This window comes from Oncorhynchus mykiss, chromosome 3 (genome assembly GCF_013265735.2).
Source record: "Oncorhynchus mykiss isolate Arlee chromosome 3, USDA_OmykA_1.1, whole genome shotgun sequence".
In the NCBI taxonomy this organism is placed as follows: domain Eukaryota; kingdom Metazoa; phylum Chordata; class Actinopteri; order Salmoniformes; family Salmonidae; genus Oncorhynchus; species Oncorhynchus mykiss.
The window spans coordinates 58,299,246-58,321,903 of record NC_048567.1 but is presented as its reverse complement, the minus strand read 5'-3'; the positions used below and the strand labels follow the sequence as shown (position 1 = coordinate 58,321,903).

The following is a 22,658-nucleotide window of genomic DNA, read 5'->3' as shown; positions in this document are numbered from 1 at the left end:
ACGACTGCGTGGCCACGCACGCCTCCAACTCAATCATCAAGTTTGCGGACGACACAACAGTGGTAGGCTTGATTACCAACAACGATGAGACGGCCTACAGGGAGGAGGTGAGGGCCCTCGGAGTGTGGTGTCAGGAAAACAACCTCACACTCAACGTCAACAAAACTAAGGAGATGATTGTGGACTTCAGGAAACAGCAGAGGGAACACCCCCCTATCCACATCGATGGAACAGTAGTGGAGAGGGTAGCAAGTTTTAAGTTCCTCGGCATACACATCACAGACAAACTGAATTGGTCCACTCACACAGACAGCATCGTGAAGAAGGCGCAGCAGCGCCTCTTCAACCTCAGGAGGCTGAAGAAATTCGGCTTGTCACCAAAAGCACTCACAAACTTCTACAGATGCACAATCGAGAGCATCCTGGCGGGCTGTATCACCGCCTGGTATGGCAACTGCACCGCCCTCAACCGTAAGGCTCTCCAGAGGGTAGTGAGGTCTGCACAACGCATCACCGGGGGCAAACTACCTGCCCTCCAGGACACCTACACCACCCGATGTCACAGGAAGGCCATAAAGATCATCAAGGACATCAACCACCCGAGCCACTGCCTGTTCACCCCGCTATCATCCAGAAGGCGAGGTCAGTACAGGTGCATCAAAGCTGGGACCGAGAGACTGAAAAACAGCTTCTATCTCAAGGCCATCAGACTGTTAAACAGCCACCACTAACACTGAGTGGCTGCTGCCAACACACTGACACTGACTCAACTCCAGCCACTTTAATAATGGGAATTGATGGGAAATGATGTAAATATATCACTAGCCACTTTAAACAATGCTACCTTATAGAAATGTTACTTACCCTACATTATTCATCTCATATGCATACGTATATACTGTACTCTATATCATCGACGGTATCCTTATGTAATACATGTATCACTAGCCACTTTATACTATACTATGCCACTTTGTTTACATACTCATGTCATTTGTACATACTGTACCCGATACCATCTACTGTATCTTGCCTATACTGCTCTGTACCATCACTCATTCATATATCCTTATGTACATATTCTTTATCCCCTTACACTGTGTACAAGACAGTAGTTTTGGAATTGTTAGTTAGATTACTTGTTATTACTGCATTGTCGGAACTAGAAGCACAAGCATTTCGCTACACTCGCATTAACATCTGCTAACCATGTGTATGTGACAAATAAAATTTGATTTGATTTGATTTGATTTGATTTGCCCCGGTCAACTATAAGTGCTGTTATTCTGAAGTGGAAATGTCTAGGAACAACAACGGCTCAGCCGCAAAGTGGTAGGCCTCACAGGATGGGACTGCTGAAGCGCATAGAAATTGTCTATCATCGGTTGCACTACTCACTACCGAGTTCCAAACTGCCTCTGGAAGCAACGTCAGCACAATAAATGTTCGTCGGGAGCTTCATGAAATGGGTTTCCATGGCCGAGCAGCCGCACACAAGCCTAAGATCACCATGCGCAATGTCAAGTGTTGGCTGGAGTGGTGTAAAGCTCGCAGCCATTGGACTCCGGAGCAGTGGAAACATTCTCTGGGGTGATGAATCAAACTTCACCATCTTGTCATGTACTGTCATGTTGTGTCTTGTTTCTGTCCTTTCCCTTCACCCTGTCTCCCTCTGCTGGTCGTTGTTAGGTTACCTTTTCTCCCCCTCTTTTCCCCAGCTGTGCCTTGTCTCCTCCTAACTACCTCGTCACCCCTTTTCCCACCTGTTCCCTTTTTCCCTCTGATTAGTCCTCTATATCTCTCTCTGTTTCTGCTCCTGTCTTTGTCGGATTCTTGTTTGTGTTGTTCATGCCTGAACCAGACTATCGTCATGTTTGCTGCAACCTTGTCCTGTCCTGTCGGAACCTGCCGGTCCATCTGAGCCTACGTTTTGTTTTGTTATTAAAGAAGCTCTGTTTACGTTAATTCGCTTTTGGGTCCTCATTCACGCACCGTAACACATCTGGCAGACTACGGAAGAATCTGGGTTTGGCGGATGCCAAAAGTTTAGTGGAGGAGGAATAATGGTCTGGGGCTGTTTGGGCTAGGACCCTTAATTCCAGTGAAGGGAAATCTTAATGCTACAGCACATAATAACATTCTAGACGATTCTGTGCTTCCAACTTGGCAACAGTTTGGGGAAGGCCCTGTTTCAGCATGACAATGCCCCTGTGCCAAAACAAGGTCCATACAGAAATGGTTTGTTGAGATCGTTGTGGAAGAACTTGACTGGCCTGCACAGAACCATGACGTCAACCCCATCGAACAGCTTTGGGATGAATTGGAACGCTGACTGCGTGCCAGGCCTAATTGCCCAACATCAATGCCTGATCTCTCTAATGCGCTTGTGGTTAAATGAAAGCAAGTCCCTGCAGGAATGTTCTAACATCTAGTGGAAAGCCTTCCCAGAAGAGTGTAGGCTGTTATAGCAGCAAAGGGGGGACCAACTCCATATTAATTCCCATGATTTTGGAATGAGATGTTCAACGAGCAGGTGTCCACATATTTTGGGTCATGTAGTGTATCAGTAAATTGATGAGCCAAACGGAACTTAAATAGGGTGCCAACTGGTAAGCCTATTTTACTTTCCATACACCTTAATCTGCATAATTTATTTAATGTGTGCCTTTAATTTGACTTCCAATGGGCATATACAGAGAAAGGCTATCATCGGTGTTGACAGGATTAATTGTAGCCCGCTCTCATTCTGCAGTTCCTTTCATTAATTCTGGTTCAATTCATTTTAAAAACGGCTTGACACTGTAGCATGAACCAATTAGCCTAATTTGGGCGGAGGGAGAAAACACATTCTGAGGTACCATTAATGCAATCTAATTCTCTGCATGACCACCTTTTTCAATCATTCAGCCCCTTTCTTATTGTATGCATGCTGAGAAGCCCCATGATTGGCAGGCCCAATGAGGGCAGAGAAGCAGCTAAAATGAATACCATTATACTCTCTCTCTCTTCTTCTCTATATGCAACAGGGGATTCACCTTTTCAGAAATGCTTCTTAGTCAATACACTCATTGAAAAAAGTGTTCCAAAAGCGTTCTTTGGCTGTCCTCATAGGATAACCCTTTTTGGTTCCAGGTAGAACCGTTAGAACCGGGTTGTATTTTGCACATGCTTTGTAAACAACAGGTGTAGACTAACGTTTCGTTACAGCCCCTTCCCAACAATCAAAGGAGAAAGAAAACAAAGAGACAATAGAAAAATAAAACACGTAATAATAAATAAACAATGAGTAACCATAACTTGGCTATATACACAGGGTACCAGTGCCGAGTCGATGTGCAGGGGTACGAGGTAATTGAGGTAAAGATGTACATATACACTGTACATATGGAAAAAAGTGACACATTATAAACAGTAGCAGAAGCATATGCATATGTGATGAGTCCAAAAGTTAGCACAAAAAGAGTCAATGCAGATTGTTTAATAGTTAACTATTTAGCAGTCTTATGGCTTGGGGGTAGGAGCTGTTCAGGGACCTGTTGGTTCCAGACTTGGTGCAGCGGTAAGGCAAGCCATGCAGTAGCAGAGAGAACAGTCTATGACTTGGGTGGCTGGAGTCTTTGAAAACGTTTAGTGATGTACTGTGTACAGTGATGTACTGGGTCGCACACATTACCCTCAGTAGCGCCTTGCGGTCAAATGCCAAGCAGTTGCAATACCAGACATCGATGCAGCCAGTCAAGATGTTCTCAACGTTTCAGCTGTAAACTTCTTAAGGATCTGAGGGCCCATGCCAAATCTTTTCAGCCTGCTGAGGGGGAAGAGGTGTTGTCGTGCCCTCTTCTCTACTGTGTTGGTGTGTGTGGACCATGATAGATCCTTAGTGATGTGGACACGAGGAACCTGAAGCTCTCAACCTGCTCCACTACAGCCCCATTAATGACGATGGGAGAGTGCTCTGCCCTCCTTTTCCTGTAGTCCACGATTAGTTTCTTTGTCTTGCTGACTTTGATGGAGAGGATGTTGTCACTGACCTGCCCTCTACAGCTGTCTCATCGTCGTCGGTGTTCAGGCCATACACAGTCGTGTCGTTGGCAAACTTAATGATGGTGTTTGGAGTCGTGTGCGGCTACGCAGTCGTGGATGAAGAGGGAGTAGAGGAGGGGACTAAATAGACACTTTTTTCTAAGAGTTTATGTATAGGCATTATGACTAGCATCAGTTAAACTAGAAAATAATGGGCCAAATCTGATGCATTATTATGCAACCAGTTTTCAGTATACAACAGGGAAGTGAGGGAACTAGTTATTATGGAAAATCTCCGTTAGGCATGCTTTTTAGTCCAGGACTAAACTTAATCTGTGTGCTAAAAACCACCCCATAGACTACAGTGACAACACTCAGGGGGAATAGTTGATGTGCATTACAAAAGGTTACAGTTGCTTGACTACAGGTCTAGGCTGTTTACCTTGTGGCTGTCTGCTAGGGTGGAAGATCTGCAGGTCAAAGGGCTGAGCACTGGTCTTCTGGATCACTGTGACGTTACGGCCCGTCCACTTGTTGGCTCTGGCCAGGGTGTTGGTCCTCCAGTCTGTCCAGTAGACACTTCCCCCAAACAGGGACACGGCGAAGGGGTGTGACAGGTACTCATGTCCCCTCAGGATCTCTATGATCCCACTGCCATCGTACAGTGCAGAGTAGATGGCATCAGAGCTGTGAAAGGGAGAAGATAGGTGAAGGTACAGTAACCAGCCAGAATAGATAACATACAGCTCAGATGAGACGGCATGAGAGCTGTTAGAGGGAGAAAACATGATCAGGAGGTCATTAGATTGTCTCTTTCCAATATAAAGACAGAGATACAGTATATGCATACTAGCCAGGTAGAGTAACCATGGAAGTACAATACATTGCAGCGTAGATGGCATTAGAGCTGTTATATGGTGGTATGAATATCATCATGAGGCTGCCTGGCTCTATACAATAAAAATACTAGTCAGGTATTTGTATTTATTATGGATCTTCCTGCCAAGGCAGCAACTACTCTTCCTGGGGTCCAGCAAAATTAAGGCAGTTATGCAGTTTTAAAAACATTACATTCACAAATTTCACAACACACTGTGTGCCCTCAGGCCCCTACCCCACCACTACCACATATCTACAATACAAAATCCATGTGTATGTGTGTGTATAGTGCGTATGTTATTGTGTGTGTATGCAAGTATCTGTGCCTACATGTATGTATGTGTTGCTTCACAGTCCCTGCTGTACCATAAGGTGTATTTTTATTTGTTTTTTTTAAATTAAATTTCACTGCTTGCAATCAATTACTTGATGTGGAATAGAGTTCCATGTATTCATGGCTCTATGTAGTACTATGCGCCTCCCATAGTGTGTTCTTGTGGCATGTCTTGTGGGGTATGTATGGGTGTCCGAGATGTGCACCAGTAGTTCAAACATACAGCTCAATGCATTCAACATGTCAATACTTCTCATAAATACAAGTAGTGATGAAGTCAATCTCTCCTCCACTTTGAGCCAGGAGAGATTGTCATGCATATTATTAATATTAGCTCTCTGTGAACAATCAAGGGCCAGCCGTGCTGCCCTGTTCTGAGCCAATTGCAAAGTCCCTTTTTGTGGCACATGACCACGACGACTGAACACTAGTCCAGGTGTGACAAAACTAGAGCCTGTAGGACCTGCCTTGTTGATAGTGCTGCTAAGAAGGTAGAGTAGTGCTTTATTATGGACACACTTCTCTCCATCTTTGCTGCTGTTGTATCAATATGTTTTGACCATGACAGTTTACAATCCAGGGTTACTCCAACAGTTTATTCACCTCAATTTTCTCAATTCCCACATTATTTGTTACAAGAGTTAGTTGAGGTTTAGGGTTTAGTGAATGATTTGTCCCAAATAGAACGCTAGTTAGGGATAGGCGGGACGCAAATGTCTCAACTGGCCAATTGCCAGGGAAAATGCAGAGCGCCAGATTCAAATAAAATACTATAAAATTCAAACTTTCATTAAATCACACATGTAAGATACTCAATTAAAGCTACACTCGTTGTGAATCCAGCCAACATGTCAGATTTAAAAAATACTTTTCGGCAAAAGCATAAGAAGCTATTATCTGATAGCCTGCACCATCTGCACCAGCAGTAAACAAAGGGGTTAGCATATTTCAACCCTGCAGGCGCTACACAAAACGCTGAAATAAAATATAAAACATGCATTAACTTTGACGAGCTTCTTTGTTTGCACTCCAATATGTCCCATAAACATCACAATTGGTCCTTTTGTTTGATTAATTCCGTCCATATATGTTATGGTGAGTGAATGAGGACCCAAAAGCGAACTAACTTAAACAGAGCTTCTTTAATAACCAAACATAGGTAGGCTCAGATAGACCGGCAGATTCCGACAGGACAGGACAAGGTTACAGCAAACATGACGATAGTCTGGCTCAGGCATGAAACACAAACAAACAAGAATCCGACAAGGACAGGAGCAGAAACAGAGAGAGATATAGGGACCTAATCAGAGGGAAACAGGGAACAGGTGGGGAACGGGTAGTTAGAGGAGACAAGGGACAGCTGGGGGAAAGCGGGGGAGAAAAGGTAACATAACAACGACCAGCAGAGGGAGACAGGGTGAAGGGAAAGGACAGAGACAAGACACAACATGACAGTACCCCCCCACTCACCGAGCGCCTCCTGGCGCACTCGAGGAGGAAACCTGGCGGCACCGGAGGAAATCCTCGATCAGCGCACGGTCCAGCACGTCCCGAGAGGGAACCCAACTCCTCTCCTCAGGACCGTACCCCTCCCAATCGACAAGGTACTGGTGACCACGGCCCCGTGGACGCATGTCCAAAATCCTGCGGACCCTGTAGATGGGTGCGCCCTCGACAAGGATGGGGGGGGGGGGGGGGAAGACGAGCGGGGGCGCGAAGAACGGGCTTAATACAGGAGACATGGAAGACCGGGTGGACGCGACGAAGGTATCGCGGAAGAAGAAGTCGAACTGCGACAGGATTAATGACCCGAGAAATACGGAACGGACCAATGAACCGCGGGGTCAACTTGCGAGAAGCCGTCTTAAGGGGAAGGTTCTGAGTGGAGAGCCAAACTCTCTGACCGCGACAATATCTAGGACTCTTAGTTCTACGCTTATTAGCAGCCCTCACAGTCTGCGTCCTATAACGGCAAAGTGCAGACCTGACCCTCTTCCAGGTGCGCTCGCAACGTTGGACAAAAGCCTGAGCGGAGGGGACGCTGGACTCGGCGAACTGAGATGAGAACAGCGGAGGCTGGTACCCGAGGCTACTCTGAAAAGGAGATAGCCCGGTCGCAGACGAAGGAAGCGAGTTGTGGGCGTATTCTGCCCAGGGGAGCTGTTCTGACCAAGACGCAGGGTTGCGAAAAGAAAGACTGCGTAAGATGCGACCAATAGTCTGATTGGCCCGTTCTGCTTGACCGTTAGACTGGGGGTGAAAGCCGGAAGAGAGACTGACGGAAGCCCCAATCAAACGGCAAAACTCCCTCCAAAATTGAGACGTGAATTGCGGACCTCTGTCCGAAACGACGTCTGACGGAAGGCCATGAATTCTGAAAACATTCTCGATGATGATTTGTGCCGTCTCTTTAGCAGAAGGAAGCTTAGCAAGGGGAATGAAATGGGCCGCCTTAGAGAACCTATCGACAACCGTAAGAATAACAGTCTTCCCCGCTGACGAAGGCAGTCCGGTGACAAAATCTAAGGCGATGTGAGACCACGGTCGAGAGGGAATAGGAAGCGGCCTGAGACGGCCGGCAGGAGGAGAGTTACCGGACTTAGTCTGCGCGCAGACCGAACAAGCAGCCACGAAACGACGCGTGTCATGCTCCCGGGTGGGCCACCAAAAACGCTGGCGAATGGAAGCAAGCGTACCCCGAACGCCAGGGTGGCCGGCTAACTTGGCAGAGTGAGCCCACTGAAGAACGGCCAGACGAGTAGGAACGGGAACGAAAAGAAGGTTCCTAGGACAAGCGCGCGGCGACGGAGTGTGAGTGAGCGCTTGTTTTACCTGCCTCTCAATTCCCCAGACAGTCAACCCGACAACACGCCCCTCAGGGAGAATCCCCTCGGGGTCAGTGGAGGCTACTGAAGAACTGAAGAGACGAGACAAAGCATCAGGCTTGGTGTTCTTAGAGCCCGGACGATAAGAAATCACGAACTCGAAACGAGCGAAAAACAGCGCCCAACGCGCCTGACGCGCATTAAGTCGTTTGGCAGAACGGATGTACTCAAGGTTCCTATGGTCAGTCCAAACGACAAAAGGAACGGTCGCCCCCTCCAACCACTGTCGCCATTCGCCTAGGGCTAACCGGATGGCGAGCAGTTCGCGGTTACCCACATCATAGTTACGTTCCGACGGCGACAGGCGATGAGAAAAATACGCGCATGGGTGGACCTTGTCGTCAGAGAGGGAGCGCTGAGAAAGAATGGCTCCCACGCCCACCTCTGACGCGTCAACCTCGACAACGAACTGTCTAGAGACGTCAGGTGTAACAAGGATAGGAGCGGATGTAAAACGATTCTTGAGGAGATCAAAAGCTCCCTGGGCGGAAACGGACCACTTAAAGCACGTCTTGACAGAAGTAAGGGCTGTGAGAGGAGCGGCCACCTGACCGAAATTACGGATGAAACGACGATAGAAGTTCGCGAAGCCGAGAAAGCGCTGCAGCTCGACGCGTGACTTAGGGACGGGCCAATCAATGACAGCTTGGACTTTAGCGGGATCCATCTTAATGCCTTCAGCGGAAATAACAGAACCGAGAAATGTGACGGAGGAGGCATGAAAAGTGCACTTCTCAGCCTTCACAAAAAGACAATTCTCTAAAAGGCGCTGGAGGACACGTCGAACGTGCTGAACATGAATCTGGAGTGACGGTGAAAAAATCAGGATATCGTCAAGGTAAACGAAAACAAAGATGTTCAGCATGTCTCTCAGGACATCATTGACTAATGCCTGAAAGACAGCTGGAGCGTTAGCGAGGCCGAAAGGAAGAACCCGGTATTCAAAGTGCCCTAACGGAGTGTTAAACGCCGTCTTCCACTCGTCCCCCTCCCTGATGCGCACGAGATGGTAAGCGTTACGAAGGTCCAACTTAGTGAAAAACCTGGCTCCCTGCAGGATCTCGAAGGCTGAAGACATAAGAGGAAGCGGATAACGATTCTTAACTGTTATGTCATTCAGCCCTCGATAATCTATGCAGGGGCGCAGAGACCCGTCCTTCTTCTTGACAAAAAAAAACCCCGCTCCGGCGGGAGAGGAGGAGGGGACTATGGTACCGGCGTCAAGAGCTACAGACAAATAATCCTCGAGAGCCTTACGTTCGGGAGCCGACAGAGAGTATAGTCTACCCCGGGGGGGAGTGGTTCCCGGAAGGAGATCAATACTACAATCATACGACCGGTGTGGAGGAAGAGAGGTGGCCCTGGACCGACTGAACACCGTGCGCAGATCGTGATATTCCTCCGGCACCCCTGTCAAATCACCAGGCTCCTCCTGTGAAGAAGAGACAGAGGAAACAGGAGGGATAGCAGACATTAAACATTTCACATGACAAGAGACGTTCCAGGAGAGGATAGAATTACTAGACCAATTAATGGAAGGATTATGACAAACTAGCCAGGGATGGCCCAAAACAACAGGTGTAAAAGGTGAACGAAAAATCAAAAAAGAAATGGTTTCGCTATGATTACCAGAAACAGTGAGGGTTAAAGGTAGCGTCTCACGCTGAATCCTGGGGAGAGGACTACCATCCAGGGCGAACAAGGCCGTGGACTCCCTTAACTGTCTGAGAGGAATGTCATGTTCCCGAGCCCAGGTCTCGTCCATAAAACAGCCCTCCGCCCCAGAGTCTATTAAGGCACTGCAGGAAGCTGACGAACCGGTCCAGCGTAGATGGACCGACAAGGTAGTGCAGGATCTTGAAGGAGAGACAGGAGTAGTAGCGCTCACCAGTAGCCCTCCGCTTACTGATGAGCTCTGGCTTTTACTGGACATGAAGTGACAAAATGACCAGCAGAACCGCAATAGAGACAGAGGCGGTTGGTGATTCTCCGTTCCCTCTCCTTAGTCGAGATGCGGATACCTCCCAGCTGCATAGGCTCAGTTCCCGAGCCGGCAGAGGAAGATGGTAGTGATGCGGAGAGGGGGGCAACGGAGAACGCGAGCTCCTTTCCACGAGCTCGGTGACGCAGATCAACCCGTCGCTCAATGCGAATAGCGAGTTCAATCAGGGAATCCACGCTGGAAGGGACCTCCCGGGAGAGAATCTCATCCTTTACCTCTGCGCGGAGACCCTCCAGAAAACGAGCGAGCAAAGCCGGCTCGTTCCAGCCACTGGAGGCAGCAAGAGTGCGAAACTCAATAGAGTAGTCTGTTATGGATCGATTACCTTGACATAGGGAAGACAGGGCCCTGGAAGCCTCCTCCCCAAAAACAGATCGATCAAAAACCCGTATCATCTCCTCCTTAAAGTCCTGATACTGGTTAGTACACTCAGCCCTTGCCTCCCAGATTGCCGTGCCCCACTCACGAGCCCGTCCAATAAGGAGAGATATGACGTAGGCGACACGAGCAGTGCTCCTGGAGTAAGTGTTGGGCTGGAGAGAAAACACAATATCACACTGGGTGAGGAACGAGCGGCATTCAGTGGGCTCCCCAGAGTAACACGGCGGGTTATTGATTCTGGGCTCCGGAGATTCGAAAGCCCTGGAAGTGGCCGGTGGATCGAGGCGGAGATGGTGAACCTGTTCCGTGAGGTTGGAGACTTGGGTGGCCAGGGTCTCAACGGCATGTCGAGCAGCAGACACTTCCTGCTCGTGTCTGCCTAGCATCGCTCCCTGGATTCCGACGGCTGAGTGGAGAGGATCCGAAGTCGCTGGGTCCATTCTTGGTCGGATTCTTCTGTTATGGTGAGTGAATGAGGACCCAAAAGCGAACTAACTTAAACAGAGCTTCTTTAATAACCAAACATAGGTAGGCTCAGATAGACCGGCAGATTCCGACAGGACAGGACAAGGTTACAGCAAACATGACGATAGTCTGGCTCAGGCATGAAACACAAACAAACAAGAATCCGACAAGGACAGGAGCAGAAACAGAGAGAGATATAGGGACCTAATCAGAGGGAAACAGGGAACAGGTGGGGAACGGGTAGTTAGAGGAGACAAGGGACAGCTGGGGGAAAGCGGGGGAGAAAAGGTAACATAACAACGACCAGAAGAGGGAGACAGGGTGAAGGGAAAGGACAGAGACAAGACACAACATGACAATATATATCCAAAATGTCCATTTATAAAGCACGTTTGATCCAGAAAAAAAAACATCTTACAAAAAATGCAACGTCACTACAAAATATTTCAAAAGTTGCCGATAAACTTTGCCAAAATATTTCAAAGACCGGAGCAAAATAAATAAATAAATTAAATACAGTTGGGAAAGAGGTAGTTGTTTGGGCTAAATTATAGGTGGGCTATGTACACGTGCAGTAATGTGTATGTTGATGAGTCATCCACATACAAACAGTAGAGACACTGGCTTTACTCAAAGCCAGTGGCATGTCGTTAGTAAAGATTGAAAAAAGTAAGGGGCCTAGACAGCTACCCTGGGAAATTCCTGATTCTATCTGGATTATGTTAGAGAGGCTTCCATTAAAGAACACCCTCCCCTCCATGTTCTGTTAGACAGGTAACTTTTTATCCAGAATATAGCAGGGGGTATAAAGCCATAACACATACGTTTTTCCAGCAGCAGAGTATGATCGATAATGTCAAAAGGCTCACTGAGGTCTAACAAAACAGCCCCCCCAATCTTTTTATCAATTTCTCTCAGCCAATGATCAGTCATTTGTGTAAGTGCTGTGTTTGTTGAATGTCCTCCCATATAAGCATGCTGAAAGTCCGCTGTCAATTTTTTTTTACTGAAAAATAGCAATGTATCTGGTCAAACACCATTTTTCCCTAAAGTTTACTAAGGGTTGGTACAGGCTGATTGGTCTGCTATTTGCTGCCAGTAAAGGGGGCTTTACTATTCTTAGGTAGCAAAATTACTTTTGCTTCCCTCCAGGCCTGGTGGCACACACTTTCTAGTAGGCTTAAAATTTAAATATGGCAAATAGGAGTGGCAATATTATTACTGCTATTATCTTCATAAATGTCCCATCCAAGTTGTCAGACCCCAATGGCTTGTCATTGTTGATTAACAAGAATATATTTTTCACCGCTTCCACACTCACTTAACAGAATTGAGAATTACAATGCTTGTCTTTTATAATTTGGGCAAATATACTTGGATGTGTAGTGTCAGCGTTTATTTGCTAATCTTGCCAATTTAAAAAATCATTAATGTAGTTTCTAATATCAGTCAGTTTTGTGATGAACGAGCCATCTGATTCAGTGAATGATGGAGCTGAGTTTGCATTTTTTCCCAAAATGTCATTTAAGGTGCTCCAAAGCGTTTTACTATCATTCTTTATGTAGTTTATCTTTGTTTCATAGTGTATTTTCTTCTTTTCATTCAGTTTAGGCACATGAATGTAGGAATCACTACAACATAGGAAACACTACAAAACGTATTGTACAGTATGACTTACTATACACTTATATTAGGCCCAGTCTTTGGGAACTTTGGTTTTCCTAGTTATGGCTACTATATTCTGATCACTACATCTGATGGATCTGGATACTGCTTTCAAGAAAATGCCTGCAGAATTAGTAAAGATGTGATTAATACATGTTCATGATTTCATCCCTGTGCTACCCTGGTAGGTTGACTGATAACCTGAACCAGATTTCAGGCACTGGTGGCTTTTTCTTGAGTGGGCAGCTTGAAAGGCAGTCAATATTTAAATCATCCAGAAAATATACCTCCCTGTTGATATTACATACATACATATGGCTTTTTCTTGAGTGGGCAGCTTGAAAGGCAGTCAATATTTAAATCATCCAGAAAATATACCTCCCTGTTGATATTACATCAAGCATTTCACACGTTATCCAGATACTGACTGTTAGCACACAGTAGTCTATAGCAGCTATCCACAAGAATGGGCTTTAGGTGAGACAGATGAACCTGTAGCCATATTACTTCAACAGTATTTAACATGAGATCCACTAAGTTTTACAGGAATGTGGTTCTGACTATAAAATGCAACACCTCCACCATTGGCATTTCTTTATTTTCTGTAAATGTTATAACCTTGTATTGCTACTACTGTATCAAAGGTATCATCTAAGTGAGTTTCAGAGTCAGAATATGAATTTCATCTGTTACTAGAAAATTATTGATTTCATGAACCTTGTTTCTTAAACTACATATGTTTAACTTGGGCAATTTTGAGCACTTTTCTTCTGGGATGCATACTTGTTTTCATCACTTTACTGAGAAGCTTAGCAGAAGTAGATATGCTCATGTTATTTATGTTAGTGCAGGGTGAGCTGCACACAGTGGACTTCCTACTAGGGCACACCACCTCAGTGCTAACAGTATAAATCTGATTCATAGGCACATGATTACTGCATACAATAGCTGTAGGAGTTGTCATGTAAGCCTAAATACATTACAGCTGCTTATTTACTTGGCACATGAACAGAATTCTCCACAATTTAAAACACAGTTCCAAAATCCACTATTATAAGGTAAAATAGCGAGGATGGCGTTTTATCAAGGACGTCATCAGGTGTGTTTGTCAGTAATATGTTTTGGAAATGCTGTAGAATGTAGATCTTGAAAGCGTATTGTCACAATAGAAGGGGAGGTTTACATGTGATGTATTCTCAACACGTCTTCCTGTGGTTATAGCATATTTAGATAAATTGGCCTTCTGTTCGCTGTAATTGAACTACCATTTACAATCAACCAACCTGCCCCTATAGGAGATGAGGCAAAGTAGATAACATGCCGTTCATACTTATGACATATGTGCATCCAAATAGGTATCATTGCAACCTAATTCATGTTTAAGAAAGTACGAATCTGTTCTTAATTTACCTGTAAAGGTTTTAAGCGAATAAAGGTTACATAAAACATTGTTTTGTGTGAGGGACCTACCGAGCATCCGTCCACACTATTCTCTTCTCCAGATGATCCAGAGTTAGTCCGTTGGGCCAGGCTCCCATCTCCATGTCCTTGAACACTATGTGTCGTCCTCCTCCGCTCATTGAAGCAGCCTCAATACGGGGGAAGGTAGCATCCCAGTCTGTCCAGAACAGGATTCTAAAGACATTAAATCAATCAAGAAAAGGAGTGTATAAAGATCTTTTTACATATACAAATTGCTCTACAGTAACAGCACTAGACTACGGAGAGCAAGCAGAAAACCCAAGACAATAAAACCCATTCTGATGATCCACAGAAAACTGAGACATGGTCTACTTATGCAAGGACATTAATTAAATAGGACTTGAAGAAAAAGCCTCCATGGAAAAAATAAATGAATGATTAAGATAATTTGAAAACGGACAGAACTAGACGGCATAAACTAGCCTAGATACTCAAACCATGTGTTGAATACAAAAGCAAACATGGAAGATTCCGTTTACTATTCCTACGGAAAAACAAGGCTAAAGGCATTAATCCGTTTAGTAATGATTTTCAGTGTCAATTCTACAGCCCTTTTTCATTGGTTTGTCAATGTGACATCACTGCAAACTAGAATAATTACATACAGTGTGTATAGCCGTGGGATTCGTAAACACACACATTGGCAGCAGTCTGTGGATCCTAGAACAGCACCAAACAGACCAGTGTTCCACAGCATCTGTGACATTGGCTGGAACAGGAAGCCATCTGGTTTTTATGACCTTCTACAGCTCAATGAAAGCCTGTAAATGAGCACTGGTGATTACTATGACCATCATCATGTCTCCCAAACACGGCTACTATCCTGCTTTTGCCCACCAAACCCGGCAAGAGACCCAACCCTGTAGGAATGCAGGCTTAAATTAGACGCTGACGACAATGAAACATCCTTGTACAGCTCAATAGCCTTATTCATTGGATCAGGCCCCTTAGATCAATGGCTTACTCTTTTGAGTGGATTCAAGTAATTACGTTAGAATTATTGCTCTGGCGAGGAACTTTGCCTGTAGGCACCGAAATCATCCATTAATCCTAATGTGTTCTCCTCTGAAACACAGTCATCCCTCCAATATATGCAGTGCAGGAAAGAATATACGATCAGACTATACATTTCTTATAAGACTACTTAGTAGATTTTTTAAGAATGTCTGGAAGTAGTTTTAAAACAAAATAAACAAAATAAATTTTACAATCAAATAAAAGTAATTCATCACCATGTATAAATTAAAGAACTAGGCTAAACACACTATAATAAAAAACATAATTTTGGTCTTTTTCGTCCAACTTTGTGCCTGTGAGATTGTTCAGAGATGAATTGAAGGCTTGAAGCAATGTATTAAAGATAAAAAGTAAGAGTGGTAAAGTGCATGAATCAGGGAAGAGGAAAAGATGAGCCATATCACTTGTCATCACTAGAATTGAGTCCACAGTATTATTATCAATGTATTCTATATTTGTATCCTTAATGGACCCTAACATAGCAGACATCATCACACATCAAGGGAGAAGGAAGTAGAAGAAAATGAAGGATGTTGTTTTTCTTATTATGAGTGTGTACAGTATGTGAGTCAGACCTGAATTAAAATAGTATTTGTTTCTTTAAAATAGTTTAGCTGTGCTTTGTTGAGCATATCTGGCACAACAGAAACAATTGAATAATCCCCAAAGTGTAAACCCTGCCCATTTTGCACTCCAGGTAGGCTGAATCAAACACTCAACGAATTTGAAAGAAAAAAAATACTATTTCAACCCAGGTCTGTTGTGAGTAGGCACGCACCCTTGTCCTGGGTCCAGAGCGATGGCCCGTGGATGCTCCATCCCTCCAGCTATCAGTGTGGTCCTCATCTCTCCATTCAGCCTGGCCACCTCGATCTGGTCCAGGTTACTGTCAATCCAGTACAGGTTACCTGCTATCCAGTCCACTGCCAACCCCTCTGGAGTGGCCAGCCCATGCTGCACAACCACCTCAATCCCTGTCACACCTGATGGAATACCAACCACAGGACCATCATCACCCCTACACCACCTGATTAGAGCACCACCCTTTAGCACCATGACCACCACCACACCACCCATTAGACCAGGTGAGACAGACCAAACCACAGCACCATGGTCATCAATACACACACTAGGTGAGAGAAGAGTAGAGAAGAGATGTATTCAACTCAGCCTGATCATTTTCCCCCTATTGAGAGGATGTGTTTGTTGGTCTGCCAACAAAATTACATTTTCTGGGGAGAAAACCCTAGCTAGAGAAACTCTTGAGGAAGATAACATTGACATAAAAGAAGATTGTTTCCTACAGTGTTCCATTAAAAATAAAAGGTTTTCCCAGTATGTCTATAATCCAGCTGTTTACAATTATCCTCGGCTGCTGGAGCCTTTGTGGAAGGATGACAAAAGGGAGAAATAGGTGCAGCAGCGGGACACATTCTATGGCCCCACGGAGAAAATGAGAGAAAGAGAGAAAAAGTCCAATTGCAGCAGACGCACAGAATATAAGCAGCACAAAACACCAACTTAATGAAAAGTTCTAACTCATCAAAGGCTTCAGAGATGCACTATGACAGTGGGAAGACGACCGAGGGGCCTAGAGTATACCCACAGTAATGCTTGGCATTACCCTGCTGAAATAACTCTTCAATGGAGGGACAGTATCAGCTCACAGTTTCAGAGAGGTGCTAAGTAGAACTAAACTGAAAACCTTATTGAACTAAACTGTATAATTGAAAGGCCTTCCAGTTGAAGATTGGGAGGGAAGAAAGCCATGTTTATCCTCCTCTGCCAATAGATCCCAGCATTTAGATAGAATGTTTAGCCTAGCCAAGTTACTTAAAGAGCCTGAAAGCGTCAGTACATCACAGCCCTTAGGATCTATTGTGTAGCTTACACCTACGTACCTTCAGATTTTGAAAGCACCATAGATCACACCATTTAGAGCTAACTTATAGGACCTACATACCTCCAGAGCCTGAGAGGCGTCCTCTGTAGATCTTATCCTCTACAACATCTGTCCAGTAAAGCAGGCTGCGATTAAAGTGGAAGTCAAGAGCAATGGTGTTCCGGAGCCCTGGCACCAGCAAGCTGTAGTCCCGCTTGTGAAGGTCTATCCGTCTTATCTCATGCCGGATAGAGAAGATGATGAAAGCCTCAAAGGGATCTGGCCAAAGGAAAGACAAAGGGAGGAAAGGAAGAGGAACAAGTTAAAACGGAGGCAACGGATGCCACAACAAAACCAACATGAGCGGCAGAAGCCGGGGAAGTGATTTGAACCGGTGCCATTAACGGAGCAAACAAACAGGTGGGCATGACTGCACACACACAAACACACAGGCACCTGTGCATCCATGCACACACTGGATCATGCACTTTCATGACTGGGCACTGGCACTAGTCTGTGTTATGCACAGAGCAGAAACCCCATCGTCACTATGGAGACACATACATTATGAACACAATGAGAAAGACTGGATACTGTAGGGAGTAGGGATGTTAGCTACTTGCTGACGATAAGTCGCTCATTCTTTATTATTCAGTTATACCTGAAAATCTCTGTACAAACGCTAGAGCCTTGCATGCATGAAATGTCACCACAGACTCAATAGTACATTTGTCAAAATTAAATGAGGTTGATTCTCAGTTTTCTATTGTGCGCAGAACATTTATTTGATTTGACTATTTAAAATGCAGAAAGAAGCCACACCAGGCAACCAATACATTTACCAAAATTGACAAGGATTATATACATAAAAACTTTTAAAAAAAAGACTTTTTTCCATTGTTGTTCTCTATTGGTAGGCATGTGACTGCAGGACAAAACAAGTGACATGGGCCTTCTGTGCCATACATTCAATCATGGGCTCCTGAGTGGCGCAGCGGTCTAAGGCTCTCCATCTCAGTGCTAGAGGCGTCACTACAGACCCTAGTTTGATTCCAGGCTGTATCACAATCGGCCGTGATTGGGTGTCCCATAGGGAGTCACACAATTGGCCCAGCGTCGTCTGGGTTAGGTTTTGGCCGGGGTAGGCCATGAATGTAAATACTAATTTGTTCTTAACTGACTTGCCTAGTTAAATAAATAAAAATAAAATACACAATGTCTACATATGTAGATATACAGTGTACAAAACATTAAGAACACCTGTCTCCTCTGCTTCATCTACACTGACTGAAATGGATTTAACAAGTGATAATAGCCTTCACCTGGATTCACCTAGTCAGTCTATGTCATGGAAAGAGCAGGTGTCCTTAATGTTTTGTACACTCACTAACACATCACTCCACCAGAGTAGAGTAGCTTTGCACGTGGCTAGGAGGCTATCTCAACATGAACCAAGCCTTGCAGGAGTGTTTTAACCTAAGACTGGAAGTTTTTATCTCAGCCGGGAGTTTGTTACGCTCTACCAATATATAAATGCATCGCTCTTGAATCGACATGGCACAAAATCTACGGCACTGCCTCTCAGTAGTAAGATAGTTCTTTAGATACTGGGGGATTGTACCATATATGGTTTTATGGGCCAATCCCAGCTTCAGCTGAATGACCCTTTTATCAACTTATAGCCACTGTGGTTCACTGAGCTGAGAAGGGCCGACATTAGCCTGAGGGCTAAGATTCAGAATGACCCATGCCATTTTACTCTGAGCTGTCTGTAGCTTGTTCTTGATGAACTTACTGTACCAGGTAGTGCATGCATAGTCAAAGTGAGGCTGCACTAATGCTGCGCCAAGTGTTCAAGGTCCCTATTTATGTAAGAAACAATGAAATGTTAATGTGTTTCTTCGGTAAATTGCCCGTTCTTTCCCTATTTTAACATACAATTAGCACTGCAACTGCCATCAATCTCTGAGGGAAATGGAGAGGCGAGCAGTAAAAAACGAGCTTCATCAATCTGAATGTGACACATCAAGGCTGCGTGTTCTGCCATGTTCTCCTCGTTTCACGAGCAGCAACACAGAAGCAAAAAACAAAACATCAATCCAATCACACACATTACAACATAAGTAGACCGTTTGCTCAAATTATGTAAAGCTGAGTTGATCAATGAATTGACTGTATGTCATTTCACAGGGCTTACAGTGCCGTGAAAAATAATTTTCACCTTTTTGATTTCCCCTATTTTTGCATCTTTTTTTACACTGAAAGTTATCAGATCTTCAACCAAAATATTAGATAAATGGAACCTGAGTGAAAAAAAAAATACAAAAATTATAAACAAAGAAATGCAACACCCAATGCCTCTGTGTGAAAAAGTAATTGCCCCCTTACACTCAATAACCGGTTGTGCCACCTTTATAGCTGCAATGATTGCAACCAAACGCTTCATGTAGTTGTTGATCAGTCTCTCACATCGCTGTGAAGGCATTTCGGCCCACTCTTGCATGCAGAACAGAATTTGTGGGTTTCAAAGCATGAACTGCAGAATTCATGGTTCCTTCAATCATTACAAGTCATCCAGGTCCTGAGGCAGCAAAGCATCCCCAAACTATCACACTACCGACACCATGCTTGACTGTTGGTACTTCTAGCATATTCCTGCACAGCGATGTGAGAGAGTGATCAACAACTACAGACAGCGTTTGGTTGTACATTGCATCTATAGGTGGCACAACCAGTTAACGAGCGTAAGGGAACAATTAATTTTCACACAGGGGCATAGATACACACGGCGGGGTGTGGCTTAATGTGACCACGCTCCCGAGTAGAGTACAGTAGTTGGGTACTCCCATTACTCCCATGTAATTAGCCTAACTTTGCCATCATTCTAAGCAAACTACTGACACTTTTTTGTTGTTTCAAGAAATGTTTTCAGTACTTGCCGGTCAAAACAATGAATGATTTGCATGATACTTATTCTGCCACCAATTTCCTACCCTAACAATGACAATAAAGTTAGTAAATCTGTTGCAATATGCTTATGTCACTGCTTGTTTACCCCTAGAGTTTTTGCTGGTTAGTTGACTTGGCTAGCTAGAAAAGTTCATCTCAACCCAATTTGTTAGTTTTAGATATGTCACGTGCGGTTTAACAACTTCCAGTCGTTGCCTTCCCTTGAACGGTCTAGGTATTTTAAAAAGCTCATTCTTGTTGGCTTGCCTACAGTATATGTCCTTTCAATTTGCCGGAGACCATCTGGGGATACAACCCTACCAAATTGACCAAACCAAGGCAGTCTATGATATCTTCACCTACAGTACTTGGTGGAATCTCCAGGTTTGCATAAATATCCAAATGTAGAAGAATATTATAGTGTTATTCGGATGGACACAGCCCACTAGTCCTTACTACATGCAAACTAGCAAGCTTTATGCAAAACGATTTACCGATGATGATGTGCTTGAACACACAAATGCATTGAGTAACCAGAGCCCATCCATCATCATTTCCATCATCATCACAGCGTCATAGCATGAAACAATGAGGTTCGTCTAACCTGGTCCTTGGGCATTTGATTAAACTTAATTTGGTGGTCTTTTCTCCTACTATTGTTCAAACAATACAGTACGTAACAGCTTTTTGGCAAATTAAAAGCAGTGTTAGTTTGCCAATTAAAGAAACTAAAGTCTGTTGGAATTGGCTCTTTGGCTGATAATCGTGACGTACATTCATTTGACTTTCTCTGTTCATGCTAACATTTTCATGTTTAGAATGAAAGTGTTTTTAGGTATGATGTAGTTTATTAAAATGACATAGATGTATGTTAAAATGACCAACCAAGCATATTCAAAAATTGTATCGAATAAAATGTAAAAAAGAATACAGCCGTTGTTGGATAATGCGTAAAGTAGACAATTTAACATGGGAGTAATGGGCGTAAACTATGGCTGTACCCTACTCAAGGTTGTGGTCACGTTAAGACATGCCTATCTATTGGGTGTTGCATAACTTTTCTTATTAAATAAATGAAATAAATATCAACATTGTGTCATTTGTTCACTCAGAAAGTGCAACTAAAAGTTCTTTGCTGTTTTTGTGTGTGAAAAACAACACGATCATAGTAATATTTTACCTAATCGGAACTACTGTAAGACATCGAATTAATCAAATGTTATATTTCAAAACGTATTCCAATTCACTTTGATCAAATCCTCACTAGCATATTATAAGACATGAAGCAGCACATGAGTCTACACTTACACAATCAACATACTTCCTGACACACACACACAACCCTACACACACTTTGTCACCTCACCTGTGCTGTGACAGCTGTCCCCATCGGGGCCCAGCCTCCAGCCTGGGTAGCAGGAGCACTTGACGGTGGTTTTGTACTGCTCACACATCTGGCTGCACTTCAGATGCCTACTGCAGTAGTCCACCGCCTCACACGTCCTGTTATTAGAGTCCAGTTGGAGCCCTGCAGGGCAGGAGCACACCACCCCTGTCCCTGGTACCACTGTGCATTGATGGCTGCAGCCACCCTTGGCCACCAAACACTTATCTAGGAGCAGAGAGAGGAGTAGAGAGAGGGCACAGGAAGTAAGAGCCAACTCTGATCTGGGAGTAGAGTGAGAAAGGACAGGATGTAAGTACCAAACACTAATATGAAAACAGAGAAAGAGGTCAGGGACTAAGAGCCTTAATAGCCTACTATAGAGGATGAGATTGGAGACCAGAGAGAATGAGAGGGACAGGGAACTAAGAGTCTTAATATTAGAGACTGAGATGGTTTTCAGCATCAGATCGTCATCCACAGGGTCTAAAAGGAGGTTAGAGAAATAATAGACCATAGTATGTTGGGCCATGTGCTGTACAGTAAAAAAAAATGCTGAATTAAAAAGGGTTGTTTTTGAGAACTAGCTGGCACAAGAATAACACTACCACTTTTTGCTCTAAGCTAGAGATTGCTAGTCGAGCATGATGTTGGGAAATATCCGCTGCATATACAACGCAAGGAAAAGCTATTACACAATGAAAGAGGCTCCGCAGTTCAGTTGGTCCGCAGCGGTTTGACCTGAGGGATGATGCCTTTATTACTGTCAAGGCTTCAACACATCATGAAATCTGAAAGTTGTGCACTATTCCTTTCACAAAACTGATATGGAGACGGAGAAAAAAAAGAATGACTTTTCTTTCTTTGTGCAGTCTGTAATCGAATGATTTTCTCTGAAGCAGCTAGGTATCTGATTATTGTGGGGTGCCAGACAGGTCCAGAAGATGAAAAGGACATTTGGTGCAACAATCACACTACAGGTCCAAAGTCTCCTTTTTAGCTAGCCATGATTAAGATGATCTTATTGGCACAGACCAGAAAGGGTTGAAATTTCTCTGCGGGGGTCTCCTAGCTGCAGAGGAGGGTAGAGGAGAGCTGTGCCCCCATAGGTTACAGCTGGAGGAATGACTCCTGCTGAGTTAGCTCAAATCAATCAGGCCCCTTAAGGTCTCCCTGTATGACCTAATTGGCTATGAACCAGGCAGCGCAGTGTGGGCCTTTTCTCAAAGGTTGTGTCCCAAATGGCACCCTCTTCCCTGTACCCTTTTTCATAAACCATTTTTCCCATAGGACTATGTTCAAAAGTAGTG

General features: G+C 44.4%; 1 protein-coding gene across 1 annotated transcript in view; it reads right to left on the bottom strand.

The window, feature by feature from the left end:
- Nucleotides 1–22,658, bottom strand: part of LOC110504354 (low-density lipoprotein receptor-related protein 1B) — a 430,734-nt gene that overhangs the window by 148,687 nt on the left and 259,389 nt on the right. Inside the window, exons 24-28 of the mRNA XM_036965026.1 lie at nucleotides 21,331–21,576; nucleotides 17,097–17,294; nucleotides 15,912–16,116; nucleotides 14,105–14,269; nucleotides 4,466–4,710 (exon numbers count right to left, since the gene is read on the bottom strand). Coding sequence (XP_036820921.1) covers nucleotides 4,466–4,710; nucleotides 14,105–14,269; nucleotides 15,912–16,116; nucleotides 17,097–17,294; nucleotides 21,331–21,576 — 1,059 coding nt within the window. The remainder of the gene's footprint in view (nucleotides 1–4,465; nucleotides 4,711–14,104; nucleotides 14,270–15,911; nucleotides 16,117–17,096; nucleotides 17,295–21,330; nucleotides 21,577–22,658) is intronic.